This window comes from Nicotiana sylvestris, chromosome 12, assembly GCF_000393655.2.
Source record: "Nicotiana sylvestris chromosome 12, ASM39365v2, whole genome shotgun sequence".
NCBI classification, from domain to species: Eukaryota; Viridiplantae; Streptophyta; class Magnoliopsida; order Solanales; family Solanaceae; genus Nicotiana; species Nicotiana sylvestris.
The window spans coordinates 13,504,312-13,530,530 of NC_091068.1; the positions used below are offsets into that span (position 1 = coordinate 13,504,312).

The following is a 26,219-nucleotide window of genomic DNA, read 5'->3' on the forward strand; positions in this document are numbered from 1 at the left end:
TCTCTTCCACCAATAGTGCTACCTCAAGTCTTGGTACATCTTCGTGGCACCCGGATGAATGGAATACCGCGAACTGTGGGCCTCCTCAAGAATTGACTCATGTAGCCCATCTATATTAGGCACACAAATCCGACCTTGTATCCTCAACACCCCATTATCCCCAATAGTAAAATCTCTGGCATCACCGTGCTGAACCGTGTCCTTAAGGACAAACAAATGAGGATCATCATACTGGCGCTCTCTGATGCGATCATATAAGGAAGACCGAGAACCACACAAGCTAGAACCTGGCTAGGCTTCGAAATATCTAATCTCACTACTTGATTGGCCAAGGCTTGAGCATCAACTGCAAGCGGTCTCTCACCAAAAGGATAAATACAAGGCTACCCATACTCACTGCCTTCCTACTCAAGGTATCGACCATCACATTGGCCTTCCCGAAATGATAGAGAATAGTGGTATCATAGTCCTTTAGCAGCTCCAACCATCTCCACTGCCTCAAATTTAGATCCTTTTGTTTGAATAAGTGTTGGAGACTCCGATGATCCGTAAATACCTCAGAAAACACACAGTAGATAAATGTCTCCAAATCTTCAATGCATGAATGAAGGCAGCCAACTTCAAATAATGAACAGGGTAGTACTTCTCATGGGGCTTCAACTGGCGTGAAGCATGAGTAATTACTCTACCCTCCTGTATCAAGACATACCCAATACCAATCTGAGAAGCATCACAGTACACCCTATAAGAGTTTGAAGCTGAAGGCAAAAACTAGAACTGGAGCTGTGGTCAAGGCAGTCTTGAGCTTCTGAAAGCTCTCCTCACACTCATCCGACCACCTGAAAGTAGCACATTTTTGGGTCAATTTGGTCAAAAGCGATGCAATAGACAAGAAACCCTCCACGAAGCGACGATAATAACCGGCCAAGCCGAGAAAGCTCCGAATTTCCGTAGCTAAGGACAGTCTGAGTCAACTCTGAACCGCCTATATCTTCTTTAGATCCTCCTGAATACCCTCATTGGACACCACGTGCCCCAATAACGCCATTGAACTAAGCCAAAACTCACATTTGGAGAACTTGGCATAAAGCTTCTCCTCCCTCAACTGCTGTAACACAATCCTTAAATGCTGGGCATGCTCCTCCTGCCTATGAGAGTATACCAGGATATCATCAATGAATACTATTACAAACAAGTCGAGATAAGGATGAAATACATTATTCATCAGATGCATGAATATTGATGGGGCGTTGGTCAGCCCAAAAGACATCACAAGGAACTCATAATGACCATAACGGATCCAGAATGCTATCTTTAGAATATATTAGTCCCGAATCTTCAACTGGTGATCCTAGACCTCAAGATAACCTTAGAGAACACACTCGCTCCCTGAAGATGGTCAAATAGATCATCAATGCACAGTAAAGGATACTTGCTCTTAATTGTAACTTTATTCAACTGCCTATAGTCGATGCACATCCGCATAATACCATCATTCTTCTTCACAAACAGAACCGATGCACTCCAAGGCAACACACTAGGCCTAATAAACCCCTTATCAAGAAGTTCCTGAAGCTGATCCTTCAATTCTTTCAACTCAACCGATGCCATATGATACGGAGGAATAGAAATGGGTTGGTGCCCAGCACCAGGTCAATACTGTTGATACCAAATTTTTTCTTGTATTTTTAATACATATATATATATATATATATATATATATATATATATATACTTTCAAAATAACACATATGCATATATAAGCATGCATGAACATTTCTTATAATTCTTCTATAATTTTAAAGGCTTCAAATTGATTTATTTCTTCTTTTTTTACTTAAAAAATTTCCAATAATTATCCTTCAAATTATTTTTGTGGTGATTTAGTCATCTAAATTCTATATTTATGCCAAAATATTGTTTAAATATTTTAGGTCATTTTTTACAATTGCATTTACCTTTTTATGTTAATTTACATATATTTGCAATACTATCACTATTAATGCATAATTACATTATTAATACAAAAAATGGTCTTTTATATTTTTAAAATGTTATACAACTATTTTTAATCATATAGTCCACAAAATATTTTTTGGGAAATCATTTTATTATTTTTATAAATTATATAGCACTGAAAATGGCTATTTAAAATCTAGCCTAATTTCATTTCAATTTCAGCCCCAATACCCAGCCCAATTTTTGATTAAACTACCCAGGCACAGTACCCATCCGCTCGAACCCAATACCCGACCAAATCCTAGCTGTTGATCGTTTTGATCAACGGTCCAGGTTTTCCCTTTCCTAATTAACCTAACCTATACCCCCCAAACCTAACTCATTTTATGACCTACCCCGCCGCCCTAAAATCCTCTCTGCTTTCAAAATGCTCTCACCCTTACCCTAATCCCCAATCTCATTGACCTCCATCTATGGCTATCTCCGGTGACCTCTCACTATCTCTCAGGCCTCCAATGGCCTCTCTCATGTTACTCTTGCCATCTTTAAGGCCCTTAAAGGACTAGGGCTATGTCGAATTTCATCTGGGGTTCATCTCTCGCCTGTTCCAGGCAATTTCGGTGTGATTTCGAGTGAGATTGTCCTATATTAGCCACGATCTATGGTGTTCTAAACAGGTTTCTTCATCTCTGTATGGTTCTCTTCGAAACCCTAGTTTCATTTCTAAAACACCTAGATGTGTACAAATCTAAGATGATTTGAGTTTGTTTCTTGTGTGTTTTACAATAGCCTTGAGATTCTTTACAAGAATCGTATGATTTCAAGTAATTTTTCATTTTTTTCTAAAATTAGGGTTTCCAGAATATCTTTTTAAAACTTTGTTTACTGATTCTTTGTGTTTAAAATTCTGATTCTCACACATTTTGACTAATTTTATGAACCTGCTGCAACCCTAGCCCATTTGTACTGAAAACCTTAATTTCTTTGGGGTTCTTCGTTTGGTTTCTGGATGTTGGTACCTCTGACTGTATTTTTGCCTTGGGTTCTTGTGACTTCTCATGATTTACTTGTCCTAGTATGCTTCTACTGAATTTTCCTAGTTCAATTTTTCACTGATATTATGAAATTGTGTTTGTACTGACCATTCATGCAAAACTTGTATGCTTCTCTTTGAATTAGTGTCGTTTAACCATGGGTTTTGTAAAGCTGTGTGAAATCCCGACTATTCATGCTCTACCTAATTTTATATGCTAAGCATACTGCTTCTTTCATGACTTTTTGAACCCTTGATTACTCTGAATCCCTTATTTTCTGGTTTAATTTTACCCATTTCCATCTAACGTTTGATCCTTACTTCTTTATTCAATTTGATTTAATTTACCTGCCTTAATTATTTTTCCTTGCCTTGTTTGCATTCCACTGATTGTTATTGATTTGCTTCCTTAATTAAACTGCTTTGAATTTACCCTTAATTACATGTTCTATACCTAAGCTTTACTTTATTCTTTTCCTTAAATACTTAGTATGTTTAACCGTTGATTGAATTGTCCCTCGATTAAGGGAAGATCTTGCTGATTTACGTGTGGTTTCCCTGATTTACTACTTCATTGATCTCTTACCTTGTTTTGTCAAGTTCTGATTCCTATATAAACCTCTCTTCTTTTAAGTTCTGCACGACAACAACCATAACAAGAAGACTAGTTCAAAACTCTCTCTTATACTTAAAGCTTTCTGCTCTTTTCTGTTACTTGCTACTTCTATTGAACTAGCCGACTGCAAGACAAGGCTAGTTATTGCACTACACTGCTCTATACTTTGTGTTTGCTCTCCTTAACTAGTATGTACTGATTTAATTACAAGTCCAAAGCTCTATGTGTCCTCTTACTACATTAGTTTATTGATTCCTGTCTATCACTTGGCTTTTTGATATGTAACTAGCATGCTTAATATTGGTTTCACTTAGAATATATGAGTACTACCTATTCAATTTATGACTAACAGGTCCGATGACTTGTCTATTGCTTTCTCTAGCATGTCTCAATTTGACTCTACTCCATGTATGATTGTTTGTTTGTTTGTTTACCCAATTCCTGATAGTAATATACTTTGCTAGGTTACTTACTCACCCTAAGTACTTCTGACCCTACTATAATCTAGTTATCTACTCACCTAGTATAACTATGTTCTCACTGTTTGTTCTATGGCTGTATAATTGACTCCTAAATCCCACAGAGAACTTTGAAAAGGAAACTTGTGTGCTCTTGCTGTTACATTAATATGTTCTATGTGACCCCAATTCCAATACTCCCTAAGTGAAATCTGTGTTTGAATGGTGTTGTTTAAACTGTTTGATGATTTCTCACAAGTTCACTGCTTCTTTCAAAATTATTTTATTACAAATCAATTCCTATTTTTATAAAACTTCTTTATTTAATTGAGCCCAACACTTTTTTTTCATATCAAAACCATTTCAAAACTAGGTCAAGCACTCTCACATTACTCCTAGAGTATTAGGTTCTGCCCCTCTGGCATGTGTACTACCTTGAGATCCTTGAGATCTCTCTGAACTCTGGCATGTCAGAGCTGACCCTTCCACACTGCACTTAAATCAATTATTGTTGAGAAAAGGTCTAGGTATGAGCATTGTCTGGGATCCTTGAGGTCCTTAGGGAACTTTGACACACCTAGACATGATACTGTCTATGGAACTTTGGCATTTGAGGCTATTGGAGGCTTGAGAAGTCATTTAGGCCTACTTCAGGCTCCCTATAGTGAACTTCTTCTTTTATTTACTTGTTTATGTAATTTATTCAGCTGGTCTGTAATAATTATTTGTAAACAATATTGGGGTGATTAGTGAAACGGGGTGGGTAGTTATATCTGTTGGGTAATTCGGGTAGATACCATGCCTATAAGATTGTGTTAATGCACTTGCTATGTTTTCACAATATTAGAAGTCATGTCTATAGGATTAAATGGCTTCAATAATAGAAATCATGTCTATAGGGTTAAAATTAACTCTATAATTAGAAATTATGCCTATAAGATCTAAATGGCTTTACAATTTGATACTATGCCTAAAGGAATTAAAATCAGAAATCCTGCCTTTAGAACTTAAAATCAATTTAGTTAAACAAATCAGTTTAATCCATGTTAGTTCCTTACTGATTTAATTAACTATCCGCTTGTTTAATGAGTTTTCAAACACTGCCTTAATTTACTACCGCTTGAAAAACATGTCTATAGGACCTCAAGTATTCGTTTAAAACTGTTCGCTGTTTTATTCCATCAATGTAGATATCATGCTCTTGGAAGATCACTGTTCAGCGTTTAGGCAAACCTATAGGGTGATTTAAATTCGACAACACTAAAACTGTGCTTTGGTTATTTAAAACTATCTAGATTCAACAGGTTTAAATCGGTAGGCAAGCTAAATAGGATCTTTTACACTTTATCCTAAGTCAATACTGCATAATCCCTGCTCACCTAGATATCATGTTCTAGGATTTTCTCTTAAATACCTGACTGTTGTTTGAAGACGTGCATTTACTTGTTCTATTTGTGGAGGTGACTGAGAGCATATAATTTGTTCTCTTTAAATGCAATCCTACTTGTTATTGATTGATGCCTAGACTTTTATCCTTTAAAACCTTTGGAAGGTCTAGAACTGTCCAAAAGTAGAGGTCTTAAAATACCTCCAAGGCCACAAGGAAGGGACAGGTAGTGCACACATAGGACATTTTTAAGGTTTCTAGAACGCTTTAGGCTATGACTAAGGGGAGGGAATTGGGTAGAAAGTGATGACTATACGGTAATGTCATGTGTAGCCCCCTATTGAGGAGTGTTTACCGGGCATTGTGTGGGGTTATCATATAGGCTTACCAACCTAGGATCCCTCTTCCCGATGTTTAAACCTTGCTCTTTATATGTAACTTGTTCAAACTCTTTGAGTCATACAATGTCCAACATGCTTTTATTTGCAATTATGTATTTTAACTGCCTATCTGTTAAAGGACTAATTCATAAGTATAAGTTCGGCCGGGACCCACCGTTGTGGACCGAGAGGGGTGCCTAACACCTTCCCCTCAAGGTTATTTTGAGTCCTTACCCTAAATCTCTGGTAATGCAAACTAGTCTAAGAGTTAATCCCTCTAGGTGCCCTAACGCACCATAATCCGTTAGGTGGCGACTCTTCAAATACCAAAATCCCAAAAGGAAATGAGTTATTACCCCCATGAACGTCGGAACCCGAACTTTCTCCGTGGAGGAAAAAGAGGGGGCACGACAGCATGACGACTCTGTTGGAGATACCTTTAGGCTCTTACCATAATGAACTTATCTTTTGTGAATTAGTCCAAGCATGTTTCATCCCACGTACCCCTTTCCCCTTATTTGAATTTAATTGTCTATTTTCAAGCATTTATGATTTCCTTGTTCTTGAAACTGACTTGTCTCCTTGTTTTCTTTTTCTGTAACTGTCTTTCAATTATTTAAATACTACATTTATTATTTTCTTACATGCAAATACTTGACTAAATGCTATTTATTGCTGCATAAATCATGCTCCATATCATACTCCACTCGTGCGTATCAAATCATTTAGCAACGCTTGATGAGTGGTTGCGCTCTTCCTATTTATTACCCTTAAATTTGGAAAGGCTTATTTGCGGTAAAACCAGTCGATCAGCGGTGCAGTCGACGGTTCCGTGCCTTTCCCCCTCAAGTTATCCGCTTGAGGGTACCAGTGTATACCCCCATAGTAACCTTACTCTGATCAAATTGTGTATGTATCATGGTCAAACCTAGTCGGATCAATTATGTTGTCCACATAATGATCCTTTAAAATGAGCCTTATTCAAAGTCCACCGGGGTTTCCATAATCCCAATGGATACAACCACGTTCTATGCATTAATTTGGAGAACTAAATGCTAATATGCTAATCTTGAATGTATAAATAGTCGGGTCTGGTGGGGGAGATGGGTCTAACCTTTTTGTTTTGTAGAAAATGAGGAACGAGGTCCCCAACTTTGTTATGGTTAGCACACCCTCACTCTTTCTAGACTAGTGGAGTAATCTTCCATCAAGTGACCAAATCAATGAATGGAAAGAGAGGGCCGTCAAATCTAGCGAAAAGCTAGAATATCTGGAATACAATCTATTGGAATTGGAAGGAAAAGTGAGGAAGAGAGTCACCGACTGCTAGGACGCTGAGGGAAACGAATGAGGACATTTGGCAAAGGCATTCTTATTGATGAACCTACGCAAACTGGAGGATTTGATCAACGAAAGCATTCAGCCTGAGGAAGGTCCTTCTGGGACTAAATAGGCTAGATTTATTTGCTTTACTAAAATGTAATAAGGTCAAGTGGCAGTAGTGACTTATTTTTTTCTATTATCTTAGTGTCGTTTGGGATTCGTCTATTTTTACATTATGAAATGAAGCATTTATTAGCATCTAAAGTTCTCCAAATCTATTTGTCGCTAGGCCTACCTCGGGCACAACGAGGCTCCCAAATTAAAACACAAATTTAGATTTCCGCAATATGTGTTTAAATACAGCAAACATTTCAGAATCCTCACTAACCTGTTACCTTTTTGTTTTTACTTATTTTGATTATTCCCATCCCCTTAGGTTGGTTCACTCATACTAGCCTCATCACCGTATCATACCATATCTAGAGGCCCTCAATTTCCTCCTCCTCCAAGCAACACAAAAGGTAGAGGAAAGGCAAAAATGGATGACTTAAGTGGTATCCGAAAGGAGAATGTTGAGAACGCAAAAACCTCAGATGGCCGTAGTACTCTAGCCCTAAATGATCTAGTCTTGAGACTACAACAAAAGATACTGGAATTGCAAGGAGAACTTGAGCAGGTTCGCAACTTGGCAAACTTGTCACTCACACTAAATGTCCCTGACATCCACCAACAAAATACAAAGAACCCAGCACCTCCCCAAAACACACAAAACCAACATCCACAAAATCCTCCCGCACCAAATCAATTCGCAACTCCACCCCAAAATATCAATCCACTGCCAATACCAACTCCACCACAACATCACCATCAACCAATTTAGTACCCACTAACCACCACTTACCATACACCACAACCTATTCCCGATCCCCAAAACTCAACCAATGATCATCATTATACCCAAGTCCCTAGCACCCATCAAAGCAACCCTATATATGTAGGAACCGTACCTCACTCTATCCAACCAATCTCCTATACACAGGAATCCTCCAAGAAGGACCTGCTCATTAAAAACTTGGCTGAAGAACTCAAGAAGTTGATGAGTCGAGTTTAGGGTGTCGAAGGCGGCAAAAGAATAGAAGGGTTGAACTATGAAGACCTGTGCATACAGCCAGACGTAGAACTGCCAGAAGGGTATAAACCTCCCAAGTTGGAAATGTTTGACGGTACAGGTGATCCCAAGGTCCACCCGAGGACCTATTGTGACAAGCTTCTCGGGGTCAAGAAAGATGAAAAGATTCGGATGAAGCTCTTTATAAGGAGTATTAATGGGGATGTTCTGTCCTGGTACATTAGCTAGGATCCCAAGAAATGGTCTAATTGGGTGGGTATGGCATCGTATTTCATGGACCGGTTCAGGTTCAATACAAAGAACGCGCCGAATTTTTCTATATTCAGAATCTTAAGAAGAAACCTACTGAGACTTTCCGTGAGTATGCTACTCGTTGGAGGTTAGAAGTGGCCAAGGTCAGGCCATCTTTGGACGAGGAACAGATAAACAAGTTCTTTGTCAAAGCACATGACCCACAATATTATAAAAGGTTGATGGTTATCGAAAATCATAAATTCTCTAATATCATCAAGCTTGGGGAAAGAATTGATGAAGGTATCAAAAGCGGGATGGTAACAAATTTTGAGGCACTACAGGCCACAAAAAGGCATTACAATTGGGTGGCATATCGAAGAAAAGAGACATTGGGGCAGTAATGGTGGCCCAGGGCCCGAAATCTCCGCTTACTTATCAAACACCTCCACCCATATATCAAACACCTCCACCCACATATCAAACACCTCAACCCACATACTAATCACCATCGCCCATATATCAACCATCATCTCCCAGATATTCCCAACTAGCCGTTGTCCATCACACATATAACTCTCAACCGTCCCATTTTTAATCACCACCAACTCACCAAAATTATCCAAGACCACGACCAAACTTCGACTGCAAGCCACCCAGACAATACACTACCATTTCTGAATCCATCGACCAACTGTATGAAAGGTTGAAAGTCGTTGGTTATGTCACCCCAATTCCTGTCGTGGTATTAGAAAATCCATCCTAAGGGGTCAATCCGAACAAAACTTGTGCATTCCATTCTGGTATGAAGGGGCATACCACTGATGAGTGCCGAACATTGAAGGATAAGATCCAGACACTAATTGACAACAAGGTCATACAGGCCAAGGAAGTCACACCTAATGTCCACAACAACCCCCTCCCTGATCATAGAAGTGGTGGAGTACATGTGATAGAGACGAACGAAGAATGGGACCCTGAGGGGTCGATTGGTATTATTAGAGAAGGCGATGACTTTAAAGTTGCAGTTACACTCACTCCTATTGTGGTACAGACTCAGTCTTCAATCAAGGTTAAGGTAGTTGCACCAGTTCCATTTGAGGCAGAGGTGGCTCCACCTGCGGCTACCCCCACTCTATTTGAAGTAGAAGTGGTCACACATTTCACACTGATAGTATCAACCACACCTCCATTCGACTCAAAAGTAATACCCTCGATTACGTTACCGAAGCTCGACGAAAAGGAAAAGCAAAAAAAGGAATTTGATGTTGCACAAGGAATGACTAGGACTAGAAGAGTCTATACACCTAAACACTTGGGAGGATCAAGCAAGGATGCCACTACCAGGAAGCCCATCATTGAGACAGGGCCAAATGACCTGTGGAGGAAAGTACAAGCAAAGAAGTATTTCGTCGTTGACCATCTGAACAAAACCCCAGCTCATATATCTATCCTGTCATTGTTGCAAAATTCAAAGGCGCATAAGAATGCTTTCATGAAAGTGCTGAGCTAAGCTTATGTACCCAATAACATCACTGGTGGAGAAATGGCCAATATAGTACGGCAAGTACTGGAAAGTCATAAAATTAGCTTCCACAAAGATGAGCTACCGCCTGAGAGGTTGAATCACAACCGAGCATTGCATATTACAGTGCAATTTGAAGATAAATTCATTGCAAGGGTCTTGGTTGACGGAGGTTCAAGCCTCAATATTTGTCTGTTGGACACTCTGAAAAGGCTGGACAAAGGTTTTCATGAAATACGGGTAGGAAGCATGAACGTGAAAACTTTCAATGGGTCCCAAAGGGCCACAAATGGGTAAATCAACCTTTGCTTGCAAATGGGGTCAACTTGGCTAGACGTCGAGTTTCAGGTGCTCGACATACCAGGCTCATATAATCTTCTATTGGGTCGACCATGGATCTATGCTGCTAGAGCCGTGCCTTTTACACTACATCAAGCCGTGAAGTTCGAATGGAATCATCAGGAGGTTATCATTCACGAAGATGGAAGTAACCCCATTTATACTAGTCAAAACCATCCCGGCTATTGGATAAAGAAGAAGGCTAGGAGGGGAAACCTATCATCATATTGAATGCGTCAATGCCATCGAGAAGGATAAATGATGGAGCAGTAAGATAGAGAGCATACTGACATGGTCTGGGTATGAACCCGGTAAAGGGTTGGGGAAGAACCTCCAAGGTATTACTAAGCCAATATGACTAAAGGGGCATGGTACCACCTTTCGGCTCGGATATCAGTACACATGGAAAGAATACAATGATTGGTCACCTCAATGGCGCAGACCGTATTACCCTCTCGAGCAACCAGTGCCACACTTGGAACAAGCTTTTCACCAAGCTGATACGATATGTGGGACTGCAGAAGAGGAAGCATTAGCTGGGTTGAAGAATTTGTTCTTGAAGGAGGAAGACATGGACTGCAGCGCCATAATTAAGGAGGAGGAGGAAGAAGGCCTCCCTATTCAGACCATAAAGAAGGGAGCTGTTCTCGGGAACTGGACCGCCAGACCATCCCGGGCCCGCCGAGTCGCTAGGTAGCTTGGCAGATTTTATTTTCTATAGCCATTATAGGTATTTAAGATTTTCGGTAATTTTGATTTAAAAACTTGCTCGTTTCAAAATAAATGCTCAATTCATCGAGCCACACTTGTCTGTATGTTGTTTAATTTTAATCAAATGCATTTGCTCTATATTATTCACGACTATTTTCTACACTTTTCTTTCTACATCATTATTATTACTTTTTCTGATGAACTAGTAACTGTGACATGTAATGAGGAAACACAGTGTGAGGACAGTGATTCAGATGAAGAGGATAAGATACCGGAGGAAATTGTCAGGAAGGTTGATTTTTGAGAATAAGCCTAAGTCTAATCTGGATGAAACCGAAGTAGTAAATTTAGGAGACACCGAGACCATCAAGGAGACTCGCATCAACATTCACTTGTTACCAACAGAGAAGGAATGATACATTCATTTCCTAAAAGAGTATGAGGACATTTTTGCATGTTCGTATGATGATATGACCGGTTTGAGCATGCCCATAGTGGCTCACAAGTTGCCTACTAATCCCATGTGTCCGCCAGTGAAGCAAAAACACAGAAGGTTCAAACTAGACATGAGTTTGAAAATCAAGGAGGAAGTTACCAAGCAGATCAAAGCCAAGGTTCTCAGGGTGGTTGAATACCCAACTTGGTTAGCTAACATTGTGCCAGTTTCGAAGAAGGATGGGAATGTTAGAGTATGTGTTGACTATCGGGATTTAAATAGAGCAAGTCCCAAGGACGATTTCCCATTTCCAAATATACACATCCTGATCGATAATTGCGCTAAGCATGAACTCCAATCCTTTGTAGATTGTTTCGCGGGTTATCACCAGATCTGGATGGATGAAGAAGATGTAGAGAAAACAACTTTTATCACACCTTGGGGGGTATATTGCTACAAGATGATGCCATTTGGTCTGAAGAATACTGGGGCTACTTACATGAGAGCCATGACAACCATCTTCCATGATATGATACACAAGGAGATAGAAGTGTATGTGGACTACGTCATTATCAAATCCAAGAGGGCCTCATATCACATAGCAGACTTGAGAAGGTTCTTTGATAAGCGAATGAGGTACAACTTGAAACTAAACCCCGAAAAATGTGCATTCGAGGTTCCCACAGGAAAATTATTGGGATTCATCGTTAGTCGTCGAGGGATCGAGCTGGATTCGTCTAAAGTCAAAGCTATTAAGGAGTTACCACCACCTAAGAGCAAAAAGGACGTAATGAGCTTCCTAGGACGTCTCAACTATATCAGTTGCTTCATAGCACAGTCCACAGTCATATGTGAGCCCATCTTTAAGATGCTGAGGAAGGATGCCGAAACAAGCTGGACCGAGGATTGTCAGAAAGCTTTTGACAAGATCAAGGAATACATATCCACACCACCAGTTTTAGTCCTGCCAGAACCAGGACGACCTTTGTTACTCTATCTATCTGTATTGGATGGAGCCTTCGGATGTGTCTTGGGACAACATGACGAGATAAGAAGGAAGGAACAGGCCATATACTACCTGAGTAAGAAGTTCATACCTTACGAAGCACGGTACTCTCTGCTAGAACGTACTTGCTGTGCTTTGACCTGGACAACTCAGAAATTGAGGCATTACTTTTGGGCCTACACTACATACTTCATATCCAGGATGGACCCTCTAAAGTACATATCCAGAAACCCATGCAGATTGGAAAGTTGGCCAAATGGCAGATACTATTAAGTGAGTTCGATATCGTCTACGTAACCCAAAAGGCGGTCAAAGGACAAGCATTTCCAGATCACCTTACTGAAAATCCGATGGGAGGAGCATACGAACCTTTGAAAACATATTTTCCTGATGAAGAAGTGTCGTTCGTAGGGAAAGACATTACCGAAGTATACAATGGTTTAAGGATGTTCTTTGATGGAGTTGCATATTTCAAAGGAGTGGGCATCAGAGCAGTATTGGTATTAGAAACAGGCCAACATTATCCGGTATCTGCTAAACTCAAATTTCCATGCATTAACAATATGGCACAATATGAATCCTGCATACTAGGGCTCAACATGGCAATCGACATGAACATTCAGGAGCTGTTGGTAATCGGTGATTCAGATTTGCTTGTGCACCAGGTATAAGGAGATTGGGCCACCAAGAATTCTAAGATATTTTCATATTTGTACCATGTGCAGAATTGAGGAAGAGGTTCACGAAGATAGAATTTTGACATGTGCCCAGAATTCAGAATGAGTTTGCCGATGCATTGGCCACCTTGTCATCTATGATACAACATCCAGATAAGAATAATATTGATCCCATTCCGATGATGCTCATGTTGAAGAAGAAATAGATGGAAAGCCTTGGTTCAATGACATCAAGGAGTATTTGTCAAAGGGAGAATATCCGGAGCATGCAAATCACACTCAGAAACGTACACTCCGGAGATTGTCCAATCACTTTTTCCACAGCGGAGGAAACTTGTACAGGAGAACTCCCGATTTGGGTTTACTAAGTTGTGTTGACGCAAAGGAAGCTTCTAAGCTACTTGAGGATGTACATGCCGGGACCTGTGGCCCGCACATGAATGGTTTTGTCTTGGCTAAGAAGATACTTAGGGCCGGTTACTTTTGGATGACCATGGAGACAGATTGCATCCAGTATGTTCGCAAGTGTTTTCAATGCTAGGTGTATGCCGATATAATAAAAGTGCCACCAAACGAGCTCAATACAACAAGCTCACCTTGGCCATTTGCCGCTTGGGGAATGGATGTTATTGGTCCGATTGAGCCCACCACTTCAAATGGACACAAGTTTATTTTGGTAGCCATTGATTACTTCACAAAATGGGTAGAGGCTGAATCTTACAAAGCTGTAACCAAGAAAGTCATCGCAGATTTTGTCAAAGATCGCATTGTCTGCCAATTCAGAGTTCCTGAGTCCATTATTACTGATAATGCCGCCAACCTCAACAGTGATCTGATGAAAGCCATGTGTGAAACTTTCAAAATCAAGCACAAGAATTCCACAATCTACAGACCTCAGATGAATAGAGCCATAGAAGCCACCAATAAAAATATCAAGATAATACTAAGAAAGATGGTAGAGAACCACAAACAATGGCACGAGAAGCTACCTTTTGCTTTATTAAGATACTGCGCTATAGTTTGCACATCAACAAGGGCAACTCCTTACATGTTGGTTTATAGTACCGAGGCTGTCATCCCAGTCGAGGTAAAGATTCCTTCTTTAAGGATTATACATGAAGTTGAACTCAATGATGCAGAGTGGATAAGGAGTCGCTATGAACAATTGGCCCTTGTTGATGGAAAGAGGATGACCACAGTGTGTCATGACCAACTTTATCAAAATAGAATGTCTAGAGCTTTCAAGAAAAAGGTCAAACCAAGGCAATTTGCACCAGGTCAGTTGGTGCTGAAGAAGATCTTCCCACATCAAGATGAAGCCAAAGGAAAATTTTCTCCCAACTGGCAAGGTCCGTACATGGTTCACATGGTGCTGACAGGAAGAGCACTCATACTCGCAGAAATGGATAGAGAAATCTGGCCAAAACCAATCAATTTAGACGCAGTCAAGATATACCATGCTTAGATTATTTACATTTCCTCATCTGATGTAATTGAACTACGCTTGACCTGATTCCCATTTAAGAAGGGATATGTAGGCAGCCTTATGGGTTCAGTCATATCATAATAAATTTTCCATTTTTTCCAAGATCAGAAACTGGGGCAGAATTTTGAGGAGGACCCCCAAAATTCCAGAGTAAGTCCAGCCAATGCCATTGCATGCCAGAAAGTCAGAAATTGGTTAAGAAACTGGGGAAAATTTTTGAGAGGGATTCTTAAAATACCGAAGAAGGTTCAGCAAGACCCATTATCCGTAAAAGGTCAAAAGATCATTTACCAAACTGGGGCAGAATTTTGAGGAGGATCTTCAAAATTCCAATATAAGAGAGCTGTAATGCCTTTGAGATATGTTACAGTCACTGGTTCATCAAAAATTACTTATATCAATACGTTTCTAAAACAACTCTATTTTTAACAATAATTGCATATTTTCGAAAACTCTATTTCCATAACAGTAAAGTGTCACCCAGGGGAACTCAAAAAGGTTTTCAGAACGGAGCAAAGCAAAGCCAGCAGACAGAGGCAAGAACCAACCTCCCCCCCACAAACTTACAATTTTTCTTTGAACGCATGCATATTTGACGTAGCGATAGCATTCGCAGATATGTATACACAAAGCAGAATTCACTATCAATCCAGACATCAGACACTGAATATATCTCCAGCTAAGACATACACTACTCTTATTTGCTAATCGCTCTTTGCAAGAGGCTAATCCTTGCCTCCCAATTTGCATGAGGCTAATCCTTGCCTCCCTATTTACATGAGGCTAATCCTTGCCTCCATACTTGCAAGAGGCTAATCCTTGCCTCCCTATTTGCATGAGACTAATCCTTTCCTCCATATCTGCACGAGGCTAATCCCTACTTGCATGAGGCTAATCCTTGCCTCCCTATTTACACGAGGCTAATCCTTGCCTCCATATTTGCATGAGGCTAATCCCTGCCTCCATATTTGCATGAGGCTAATCCCTATCTCCATATTTGCATGAGGCTAATCCCTGCCTCCATCTGTATGGGACTAAGCACTGTCCCTCTTTGCAAAAATTTTGCTCTATTTCTAGTACTATCTACTCGTTTTTCAATCGAGCCAAGCTCTGCCCTTCGTTTCACAAGACTAAGCCTTGTCTTGTTAACATCATATTACTACATATTGTCACACCTCCTTTTTCCGCGCCCGGGGGGCGCAGGGGAGTTTTTTTCCAATTAAAGGACAATCGAAACGGGATTTGTTTATTTATTTCAGAGTCGCCACTTGGGAGATTTAGGGTGTCCCAAGTCACCAATTTTAATCCCGAAGCGAGGAAAATGATGACTCCATATTACAGTCTGCGTACCAGAAATCCGGATAAGGAATTCTGTTAACCCGGGAGAAGGTGTTAGGCATTCCCGAGTTCCGTGGTTCTAGCACGGTCGCTCAACTGTTATATTCGGCTTGATTATCTGATTTTATACAAGTCTGAACTTATGTGCAAAATTTAACTTTTAACCGCTTTTATCATTTACTGTTTTTATCAAGAATTGCAACGTTGTGAAAATGTATCTCGAACCGCGTTACAATCAATGTACCCGCGGTCGTCGACACACTTTGACTCCGTTGAGATTTGGATTTGGGTCACATCAATGTGCACCCGAGTTTAAGGAAATTAAATTGTTAAAGGCGCGCCTAAAGCGACTAGCGTATTTATTTTGGGTAAGACCGTGGAATTTTACTAAATGGTCCATCCCGAAGTCTAAATAATTTTTAAAGCAAATATTTACTGAGGGCCCCGCAATTGTATTTTATTTGGCGAGGCTCATCTCATTCTTATTATTTTTTTTCAAAAAATGAATTTGCAACGTCATGGACACGCATCTCGAACCACGTCACAATCAATGTACCCGTGATTAGAAACACATTTCGAATCCGTCGAGATTTGGATTTGGGTCACATAAATGTGCACCCGAGTTTAGGAAGGTAAGGTTTATTAAAGCGTGTCCTAAAGAGACTAACGTGTTGTTATTTTAGGAGGGTTGTGAGATTTGCTAAACAACCCGTCCTGGAAACTAAATGCTTCAATAATTTACATTAAAAAAGGGCCCCGCATCTGCGTGTTTTGTTTATTTTCATCGAGGCTCATCTCGTTCTTATTTTAAAAGGATATCCTATAGCAACTACGTTTCTTGTCGTGTTCGTCTCTATCAATTGAAAACGGTGGATAGTCCTAATTAATTACATGCTTGCAAGTTGTTTGTAATGGAATTCGGAAATGCTTAACAACAAGTCGGGACCGAAGCTGCGTGCACAGTCGGCCAAACAAATAATCCTGGGCCCAAATCCAACCCACGCGCGGTTGGCCAGACCTGGGCCACTGCTCGCTCGATGCGGGCCTGCTTGATCTGTCCTCGACCTGGGCTCGACCCTTGTGAGGTTGAGGAGTGCAGGCTTGCGCCGTTTATTTTAAGGCAATGGTTTGCCAATTATAGGGGGACAATTTATCAAAAGGACACAAAATTAACTAACATGGATAGTTCTATGTATTTAAAGCCATGCTAGCCTTATAAAACCTAAGATACAACCTACTGCATTGGGGACCCTTTTATCTATCAGCCTACATATACAAACTAACATTCAATCACCATATATTGATATCTACTGGGCACACAGGCTACCTTCAGTATCTAAACAAGAATGTAAACTATTATACATTAAATGAGGTTCAATATAACAGTCTATGTACGAAATAAACAACTTCAGCTCTTCTCTTTTATATTCATGCTTAAACTCTCAAGTTACATTGGCACTGTTAATCGCGTACCTGGTATAGCAAAGCAGAAGAAGAAGGAGAATTGTCAGCTGAGGGGTATGCGGCAAATACAACAACAGCAGATAAACAGCAATAACACAGCAACAATCCAACAACCACAAATGTTTTCCACAGCCCACAAACAACCAGCAATATTTCCCAGAACAAAGAAAACCAGCAAATAGTCGAGCACCAAATGAGCAATCCCAGGAAAGAGTGATGAAACAACAGCAATACCAGAGTATTCAATGCAGCAACACCAACAGTTCAACAATCACAAGCAGCTCAGTCAATGCAAACCACAGAACTTGGCCGAGACAGCTTGACCAATATGAACTCTTATACAACTTTTCAGACAGTGTTTGGTTACAGTGTTTACTGGAAATTAACTTATGTTTTCAGTCTTTTTCTTTAAACTCACAAGACCTCTCCTCAGACTAAAAATTTTCCAGCCTTTTGTTTTTTTCTCTTTCTGAAGACTAAAAGTCCAGCCTAAGACTCAAAACTCCAGCCCCGTTTAAGTTCTCAAATGGCTTATTTATAAGCCAAAAACCAGTGCAGTTAAGCTGCCCTTTTTTGCTGCAACTTGCAGCCTGCCCATACTCTTTAATGCCCATGCCTAAGCATCTTTTGGTGTCAGCCCCCCTTTATTCCCACGCCTGGTTTTGTTTAATCAGGAGTTATGGGCCTCATTTTTTATTCAATTTAAGTCCCATACTCTTATGTCTTGTTCCCCATTGGCATTAATTTAATCCCAAATTAGTACCCTACTTGTCAGCTCATTTAAACTAATCATTTTTGTTCTTTGCAAACCCCAGACTACCCCTGGTTACCACTGTCTTGACCCTTTGCCGCATCAGGGCATTTTTGAACTGATGAAAGTTTCAAATTCAGGACTGCCTAGACTGAACCTTTCAGTCATTTTTCAATGCAAACAAACTATTTCAAACAATGTTGGGGCCTTCAATCAGTGGCAAAGTATCAATTAGTCATGCGACATTATTAGCTCGTTTGATTCATTAGTTATAGAAACTAATCAACGACATTTATCGAGTCGACTATACTAATTATAGCAGGTAATAATCAGTCGCTCACACAAACAATATGTTCAGGGACCTAAAGGGCTTCGGACAACTTGGTCAGTCACTAGGAACCTATATAAGTTTATTCATGCGACGACTATACTAATCGGACATGCTTATCATAGGATACATTTAAATCATACACAGAAACCAATCGACCAAATAAAAGGTCTTTACAGAGATGAAGAAATCCGAATGAAAAAATAACAAAAAATAACAAACAAACACAACGAAACATGCTGACCACTTAATCAAAACTAACACAAAAGAAAGGAAAACTTACCGAAAATGCTTAAATCAAACAGACCCAAATCTGATTCAACTTCGAACTTTTGAGGCCGAACAAACTTTAATCAGGGTGTTCTCACATGAGAACACCTTGATTAAGGTCTATTAGACCTCAAACCCATGTCCAAACCGGCCGGGTTCCCCAGGTGCATGTGTTTCAAGTTCTGAATTTCCAGATCTGGATTTTTAGGAGTTGTGGGTAGATTCGGACCAAACCAAGCTTAGCTTGGTCACGAGGAAGGTCAGGGGAGTGTCTTGTATGAAGATGGGATGGTTTGGCATAGATCCGGGTTTTGTCTCGAATCTTCAAATCCAGATTCGAGACGATAGGAGATGATTCGAGGTTCGTGGTTAGTGGATTCGTGTTCAGGGGAGTGAGGGGGTCTTAGGGTGTTCAGGGGGTGGTCACCGGCGTTCGTGCCGCCGGCTTTAATGGCGAAGGAGACTAGGGCGGCTGCTAGGGTTTGGGGGTTTCAGGGTTCAGGGAAGGAGACGAGTGAGGGGTGGGGTTCGGATAGGGGGCGTGGGGTGTAAGGGAAGGTTTATATATGGTGAGGTTGATCGGATCTGAGCCGTTAGATCAGATGATCTCAACGGCTTAGATCTGATGCTGAGAAATGGGACGGGGTCGTTTGATAGTTAAACGGGGTCGTTTGGTTTAAGTGAGGGGTTGGGTCGGATTGGTTATTGGGTCGGGTTTGAACATGGGTCGCTGAAAGAGGTCCTGAACCGTTGGATCGGCTGGGACGGACGGCTCAGATTGATTTGCCTGAAACGACGTCGTTTCAGGAGATGCCTGGGTAGCCGGTTTTGGACTGGACCTGATCGAATTGGTTTGGGCCTATTTTTGGTTTATTTCCTTGGCCCAAACCGTTTTCTTCATTCTTTTGTCCCTTTCTTTTTTTCTTTTTTTTCTTTTCTTCTTTTTTTCTAATCTTAAAACTAAAAATAAAAATGAAATTCAAACAAACATAATTATCAAAATATTTAAATAGGTTAAATCGCACCCTAGAATATTTTTGTGAATTTTTCTTTTACTGAATGAATTATGGTCTAATTACCAGATCATACACATTTTGTACTTTGTTTAATAATGTAAAAAATGGACAAAATGGACAGACCCACACATGACTAGCAGCACACGTTACGGAAAATTGAAAATTGTACAGCGAGGTCCTTTGTTACTATTTCTTTTGGAGTGACTGTCCGTGAAGCAAAAATCACGTGCTTACAGCTGCCCCTCTTTGCACGAAGACACGAAGGGTTTTCGCGCAAAGATAAAGCGAGCGATTTTTGCCCGTCCGAATACTCCGTGTGAAGCATTTTTTGAAAGAGATTTGACCGAACCTTTGCTTCAGAGGTTTCCTACATATCCTGGGCTGAACAGGAATCAGGTCAATGTAGTTCGGGAAATTTTGGTAGCTGGGACTACCGTGTGACTGTATTGCTTGCTGTTGTTGTTGTGCGCTGTTGTATGCTGATGTAGGATGCTACTGCTCAACCGATCTCCCTATTACATTGCTCAAAGGAAAACAAGAAGCTAAGCTAAACTGAGGATCCTGAAATCTCATCCATCTTCAACTTGTTCTTGTTGCCTTGCTTTCTTGTCGGCTACCACTTTCCTCCGATGCCTTTATCTTGTGACTTTGGGAGATGATGCTGGTCCTTTGCTGACGTTTGAATGCCAGTTTCATCACTTTGCTTGATCCGCTGGGGACACGACTTTCTTCTTTAAATTTTCCAATGGTTTCTTCAGTGGTATGTTTCTTCATCAACCGTCATACTGGGCATGCTACAACGCTCCCAAACTGCTTCTTTTGAGATGCGTTCCTTTTTCCTTTTGAATTGCGCGCTTGCCTCTGCAGTTGTCTGCTTGTATTCCCGCATTATACTGGTGGGCGACCTAGAACTTAAAATGTATTCCCGCATTATACTGGTGGGCGACCTAGAACTTAAATGTATTCCCGCATTATACTGGTGGGCGACCTAGAACTTAAAATGTATTCCCGCATTATACTGGTGGGCGACCTAGAACTTAAAAGTATTCCCGCATTATACTGGTGGGCGACCTAGAACTTAAAAGTATTCCCGCATTATACTGGTGGGCGACCTAGAACTTAAATGTATTCCCGGCATTATACTGGTGGGCGACCTAGAACTTAAATGTATTCCCGCATTATACTGGTGGGCGACCTAGAACTTAAAAGTATTCCCGCATTATACTGGTGGGCGACCTAGAACTTAAAAGTATTCCCGCATTATACTGGTGGGCGACCTAGAACTTAAATGTATTCCCGCATTATACTGGTGGGCGACCTAGAACTTAAATGTATTCCCGCATTATACTGGTGGGCGACCTAGAACTTAAAAGTATTCCCGCATTATACTAGTGGGCGACCTAGAACTTAAAAGTATTCCCGCATTATACTGGTGGGCGACCTAGAACTTAAATGTATTCCCGCATTATACTGGTGGGCGACCTAGAACTTAAAAGTATTCCCGCATTATACTGGTGGGCGACCTAGAACTTAAATGTATTCCCGCATTATACTGGTGGGCGACCTAGAACTTAAAAGTATTCCCGCATTATACTGGTGGGCGACCTAGAACTTAAATGTATTCTCGCATTATACTGGTGGGCGACCTAGAACTTAAATGTATTCTCGCATTATACTGGTGGGCGACCTAGAACTTAAATGTATTCCCGCATTATACTGGTGGGCGACCTAGAACTTAAAAGTATTCCCGCATTATACTGGTGGGCGACCTAGAACTTAAATGTATTCCCGCATTATACTGGTGGGCGACCTAGAACTTAAATGTATTCCCGCATTATACTGGTGGGCGACCTAGAACTTAAATGTATTCCCGCATTATACTGGTGGGCGACCTAGAACTTAAAAGTATTCCCGCATTATACTGGTGGGCGACCTAGAACTTAAAAGTATTCCCGCATTATACTGGTGGGTGACCTAGAACTTAAATGTATTCCCGCATTATACTGGTGGGCGACCTAGAACTTAAAAGTATTCCCGCATTATACTGGTGGGCGACCTAGAACTTAAAAGTATTCCCGCATTATACTGGTGGGCGACCTAGAACTTAAAAGTATTCCCGCATTATACTGGTGGGCGACCTAGAACTTAAAAGTATTCCCGCATTATACTGGTGGGCGACCTAGAACTTAAAAGTATTCCCGCATTATACTGGTGGGCGACCTAGAACTTAAATGTATTCCCGCATTATACTGGTGGGCGACCTAGAACTTAAAGGTATTCCCGCATTATACTGGTGGGCGACCTAGAACTTAAATGTATTGAAATTGTTTCCCCGTTCTTCCGAGAAAATTTTCGACAATCGGCAGAAAATTTTCTGCCCCGGTTTTTGGTGACTTCCATGGCATTGCATCTTGCTGCCCTCATCAATCCTCTGTTCCCCTGCAACAGACAAAAGGATTTAATTAGTTTTTATCGTGGTGGTAGAGGGTGCCTTTCTGGCGAGCAATTTTTCTCTCTTCCTCTTTTCTTGCTCTTTGTCCCCATAATTGGTTGGCGGGCAAAGTTGCCTGTTGGGGGTCTCTAGCCTGCTGGGGATTGGTTTTCAGTTTATCCCCTACTCTGCTTTCTCTTTAAACACATGATGTGGGAGTCTGCTTCTAACTCCTGAAACCACTCCCTTTTGGAGCATACTTCTTCCAACATTTCCGAGCACAATCCCTGCATTGCCTGGGGCCGGCCTTTAAGACTGTTTGTATTATCCTGCATTGGATGAATTCCCCTTCGGTTTCTGGTAGTAAGCTTTGAAAAATCCTTTAAAGACACATTTTAGGAAAAGAAATAAAGATATGGAAAGGAGAAAATCTTTCTGAACCAATATTTTGTGGGAGGAGACAATCAAAAGAACTTATCTGGAGGACACAACTGGTCCCCGTGATCATGGCGTGCACCATAGATTCCGACCCAGTCTATTTGTATCAATTGATTTGCCCGATGGTTTGACTTGCTGGGGATGATAAAGGAGTGTTCACTTCGTTTCTAATGTGGTAGCTTCGCTGATCTGTCTCGTCGCCTCATAGTGCCCTTCGAGGGGTTTTCACTAATGAGACTCTCTCTTTTCTCTCATCTCCCGGCGCCTTATGGTGCCTGTGAAGGTTTTCACCAATAAGACTCTCTCATTTTATATCCCTCATCTTACATCGCCTCTCGGTGCCTGCGAAGGTTTTCACCGATGAGACTCTCTCATTTTATTTCTTTCGAGGAATCGGGGTGTTGTAGATACGACCCTCTTTTCTGGAGATTCCTTTGACTATCAATTCGTTCCCAATCTTACGATCCTCTTCTTTGCTGGGGCTTGGTGTATTATTCTCGGTCTTATTCGCCTGACTCGACATCTCTTGAACATTGATCGGGAGGTCTTTTGGACGTTGATGTTGGTTTTGGTGTGGGGTTAAAGAAAGGCTATAAAATTGAAGATAATTTGATGGGTGATGTGTTACAACTTTTGGAATCAAACCTTTGCTGGAACTTAAAAACATAACCTCTGCCCCAGTTTTCTTGCTTGGGGAATTTATTATTTATACTTATGTTGCGCTATGTGCGTTACGCACGCTGTGCCTATTACGCACACTATGTACATTATGCATCGTATATCCACTATGATGCATACTATGACCGAGCCGTGAGGCGCCTACGTATCCTCTTTGAGGAATCAGGTCAAACGTAGTTCCCCCGGTTTTGATTTTATCTTCTTCTTTTTTTCTTTTCTTTTTCTTTTCTTTTCTTTTCCTTTTTTTTCGTATCTTTCCCATTAGTGATTCCAAAAGAGGGGTATTGAAAGAATTTGCTTAAGGCTCAAAGGGGGAAGCAAGGGTTAAACAGTGTTTGGGTAGAAGAAAGAATTGCCTCCGTCATCTCATTATCCAATAAATGCCAAATACAAACAAACAAACCGAATAATTGCCGTAATTAAAGAAATTACGCATAATATCTCTTGACTGCATCTGAATTGATAGCCATGTCGACACATCTACCCTCGACATCTGTCAAACACAAAGCACCGTTGGACAATACTCTGGTCACGATATAAGGCCCTTGCCAATTTGGGGCGAATTTGCCTTTCGCCTCGACCTGATGTGGGAGGATCTTCTTCAATACCTGCTGCCCTACTTCAAACTTCCTGGGGCGCACCTTTTTATTATACGCTCTAGCCATTCTCTTCTGGTACAGCTGACCATGGCACACTGCTGCCAATCTTTTCTCATCTATCAGGCTCAACTGTTCCAAGCGAGCTTTGATCCATTCATCATCATCAATTCCGGCTTCAGCGACAATTCGGAGGGACGGAATTTCGACCTCCGCTGGTATCACGGCCTCAGTTCCATACACCAACAAATAAGGAGTTGTGCCTATGGAAGTCCGGACGGTAGTGCGGTAACCCAACAAAGCAAAGGGCAATTTCTCGTGCCACTGTCTGGACCCTTCCACCATTTTTCGCAGTATCTTCTTGATATTCTTATTGGCTGCTTCGACTGCTCCATTTGCCTTAGGACGATATGGGGTGGAATTGCGGTGTGTAATCTTGAATTGTTGGCATACCTCTTTCATCAGGCTGCTATTAAGATTCGCACCGTTATCCGTGATGATCACTTTTGGGATCCCAAATCTGCAGATGATATGGGAGTGAACAAAGTCCACCACTGCCTTCTTGGTTACCGATTTGAAGGTTTTAGCCTCAACCCATTTGGTGAAGTAATCAATGGTCACTAGAATGAACCTGTGACCGTTGGACGCTGCTGGCTCGATGGGCCCAATGACATCCATGCCCAATGCCACAAACGGCCAAGGTGCTGACATCGTATGTAACTCTGTTGGCGGAGAATGAATCAAATCTCCATGTATCTGGCACTGATGGCATTTCCTCACAAAAGTGATACAGTCGCGTTCCATGGTGAGCCAATAACACCCTGTTCGAAGGATCTTTCTTGCCAATACATATCCGCTCATGTGTGGTCCGCAAACTCCCGCATGTACCTCTTCCATAACCGTCATTGCTTGACTGGCATCTATGCATCTCAACAATCCCAAATCCGGGGTTCTTTTGTACAATACTCCTCCACTGAGGAAGAAACCATTCGACAAACGCCGAAGGGCTCTTTTTTGGTCTCCAGAGGCATGTTCTGGATATATCCCCATTCTGAGGTATTCCTTGATATCATGAAACCAGGGTTCGCCATCTGCTTCTTCTTCTATGGCATTGCAGTAGGCGTGCTGATCACGGACCTGGATGTGTAGAGGATCAACATACATTTTGTCAGGGTGGTGCAGCATTGATGCTAAGGTGGCCAAGGCATCCGCAACCTCATTGTGAACTCTCGGGATGTGTTTGAACTTCACCGATCGAAATTGCTTGCTCAGATCATGCAAACATTGTCGGTATGGTATGAGCTTTAGATCTCGTGTTTCCCATTCACCCTGAATTTGATGTACCAAGAGGTCCGAGTCTCCCAAGACCAAGACGTCTTGGACATCCATGTCAGCAGCCAAGCGCAAACCCAAAATGCAAGCCTCATATTCGGCCATATTGTTGGTGCAATAGAAGCGTAGTTGAGCCGTAACAGGATAATGCCGTCCTGTTTCAGAAATGAGTACTGCTCCTATTCCAACCCCTTTTGCGTTTGCCGCTCCATCGAAGAAAAGCTTCCAACCCGGTTCCTCGGGTAATTCCAACTCATTCGTATGCATCACCTCTTCGTCAGGAAAATACGTTCTTAAGGGCTCGTATTTCTCATCAACGGGATTCTCTGCCAAATGGTCTGCCAGTGCCTGGGCTTTCATGGCCGTCCTTGTCACGTAGATGATATCAAATTCTGTGAGCAGAATTTGCCATTTTGCCAACCTTCCCGTGGGCATAGGTTTCTGAAAGATATACTTCAACGGGTCCAAACGGGATATGAGATAAGTAGTGTATGAAGACAGGTAGTGCTTCAACTTCTGAGCTACCCAAGTTAGGGCGCAGCATGTTTTCTCGAGTTGAGTGTACTTGACCTCATGCACTGTGAATTTCTTGCTAAGATAGTAGATGGCCTGCTCCTTCCTCCCTGTGTCATCATGTTGCCCCAGTACACAACCAAATGAATTTTCCAAGACCGTCAGGTAAAGGATTAGGGGTTTCCCGGGCTTAGGCGGGACCAATACGGGTGGATTAGACAGATACCCTTTGATTTGGTCGAAAGCCTCCTGACACTCTGTCGTCCAACCTACTGCAGCATCCTTTCTCAGTAGCCGAAATATGGGCTCACAAGTTGCTGTGAGTTGAGCGATGAACCTGCTGATGTAATTGAGTCTACCCAGCAAAC

At 41.3% G+C, this 26,219-nt stretch overlaps 1 protein-coding gene across 1 annotated transcript; it reads left to right on the forward strand.

Moving 5' to 3' along the window:
* Window positions 1-9,321: 9,321 nt before the first annotated feature.
* LOC138882695 (uncharacterized) lies at window positions 9,322-14,675 on the forward strand. The gene is made up of 4 exons (XM_070163309.1): window positions 9,322-9,720; window positions 11,327-11,383; window positions 12,734-13,198; window positions 13,920-14,675. The coding sequence occupies exons 1-4, from the start codon at window positions 9,322-9,324 to the stop codon at window positions 14,673-14,675; spliced, it is 1,677 nt and encodes a 558-aa protein (XP_070019410.1).
* Window positions 14,676-26,219: the final 11,544 nt, after the last annotated feature.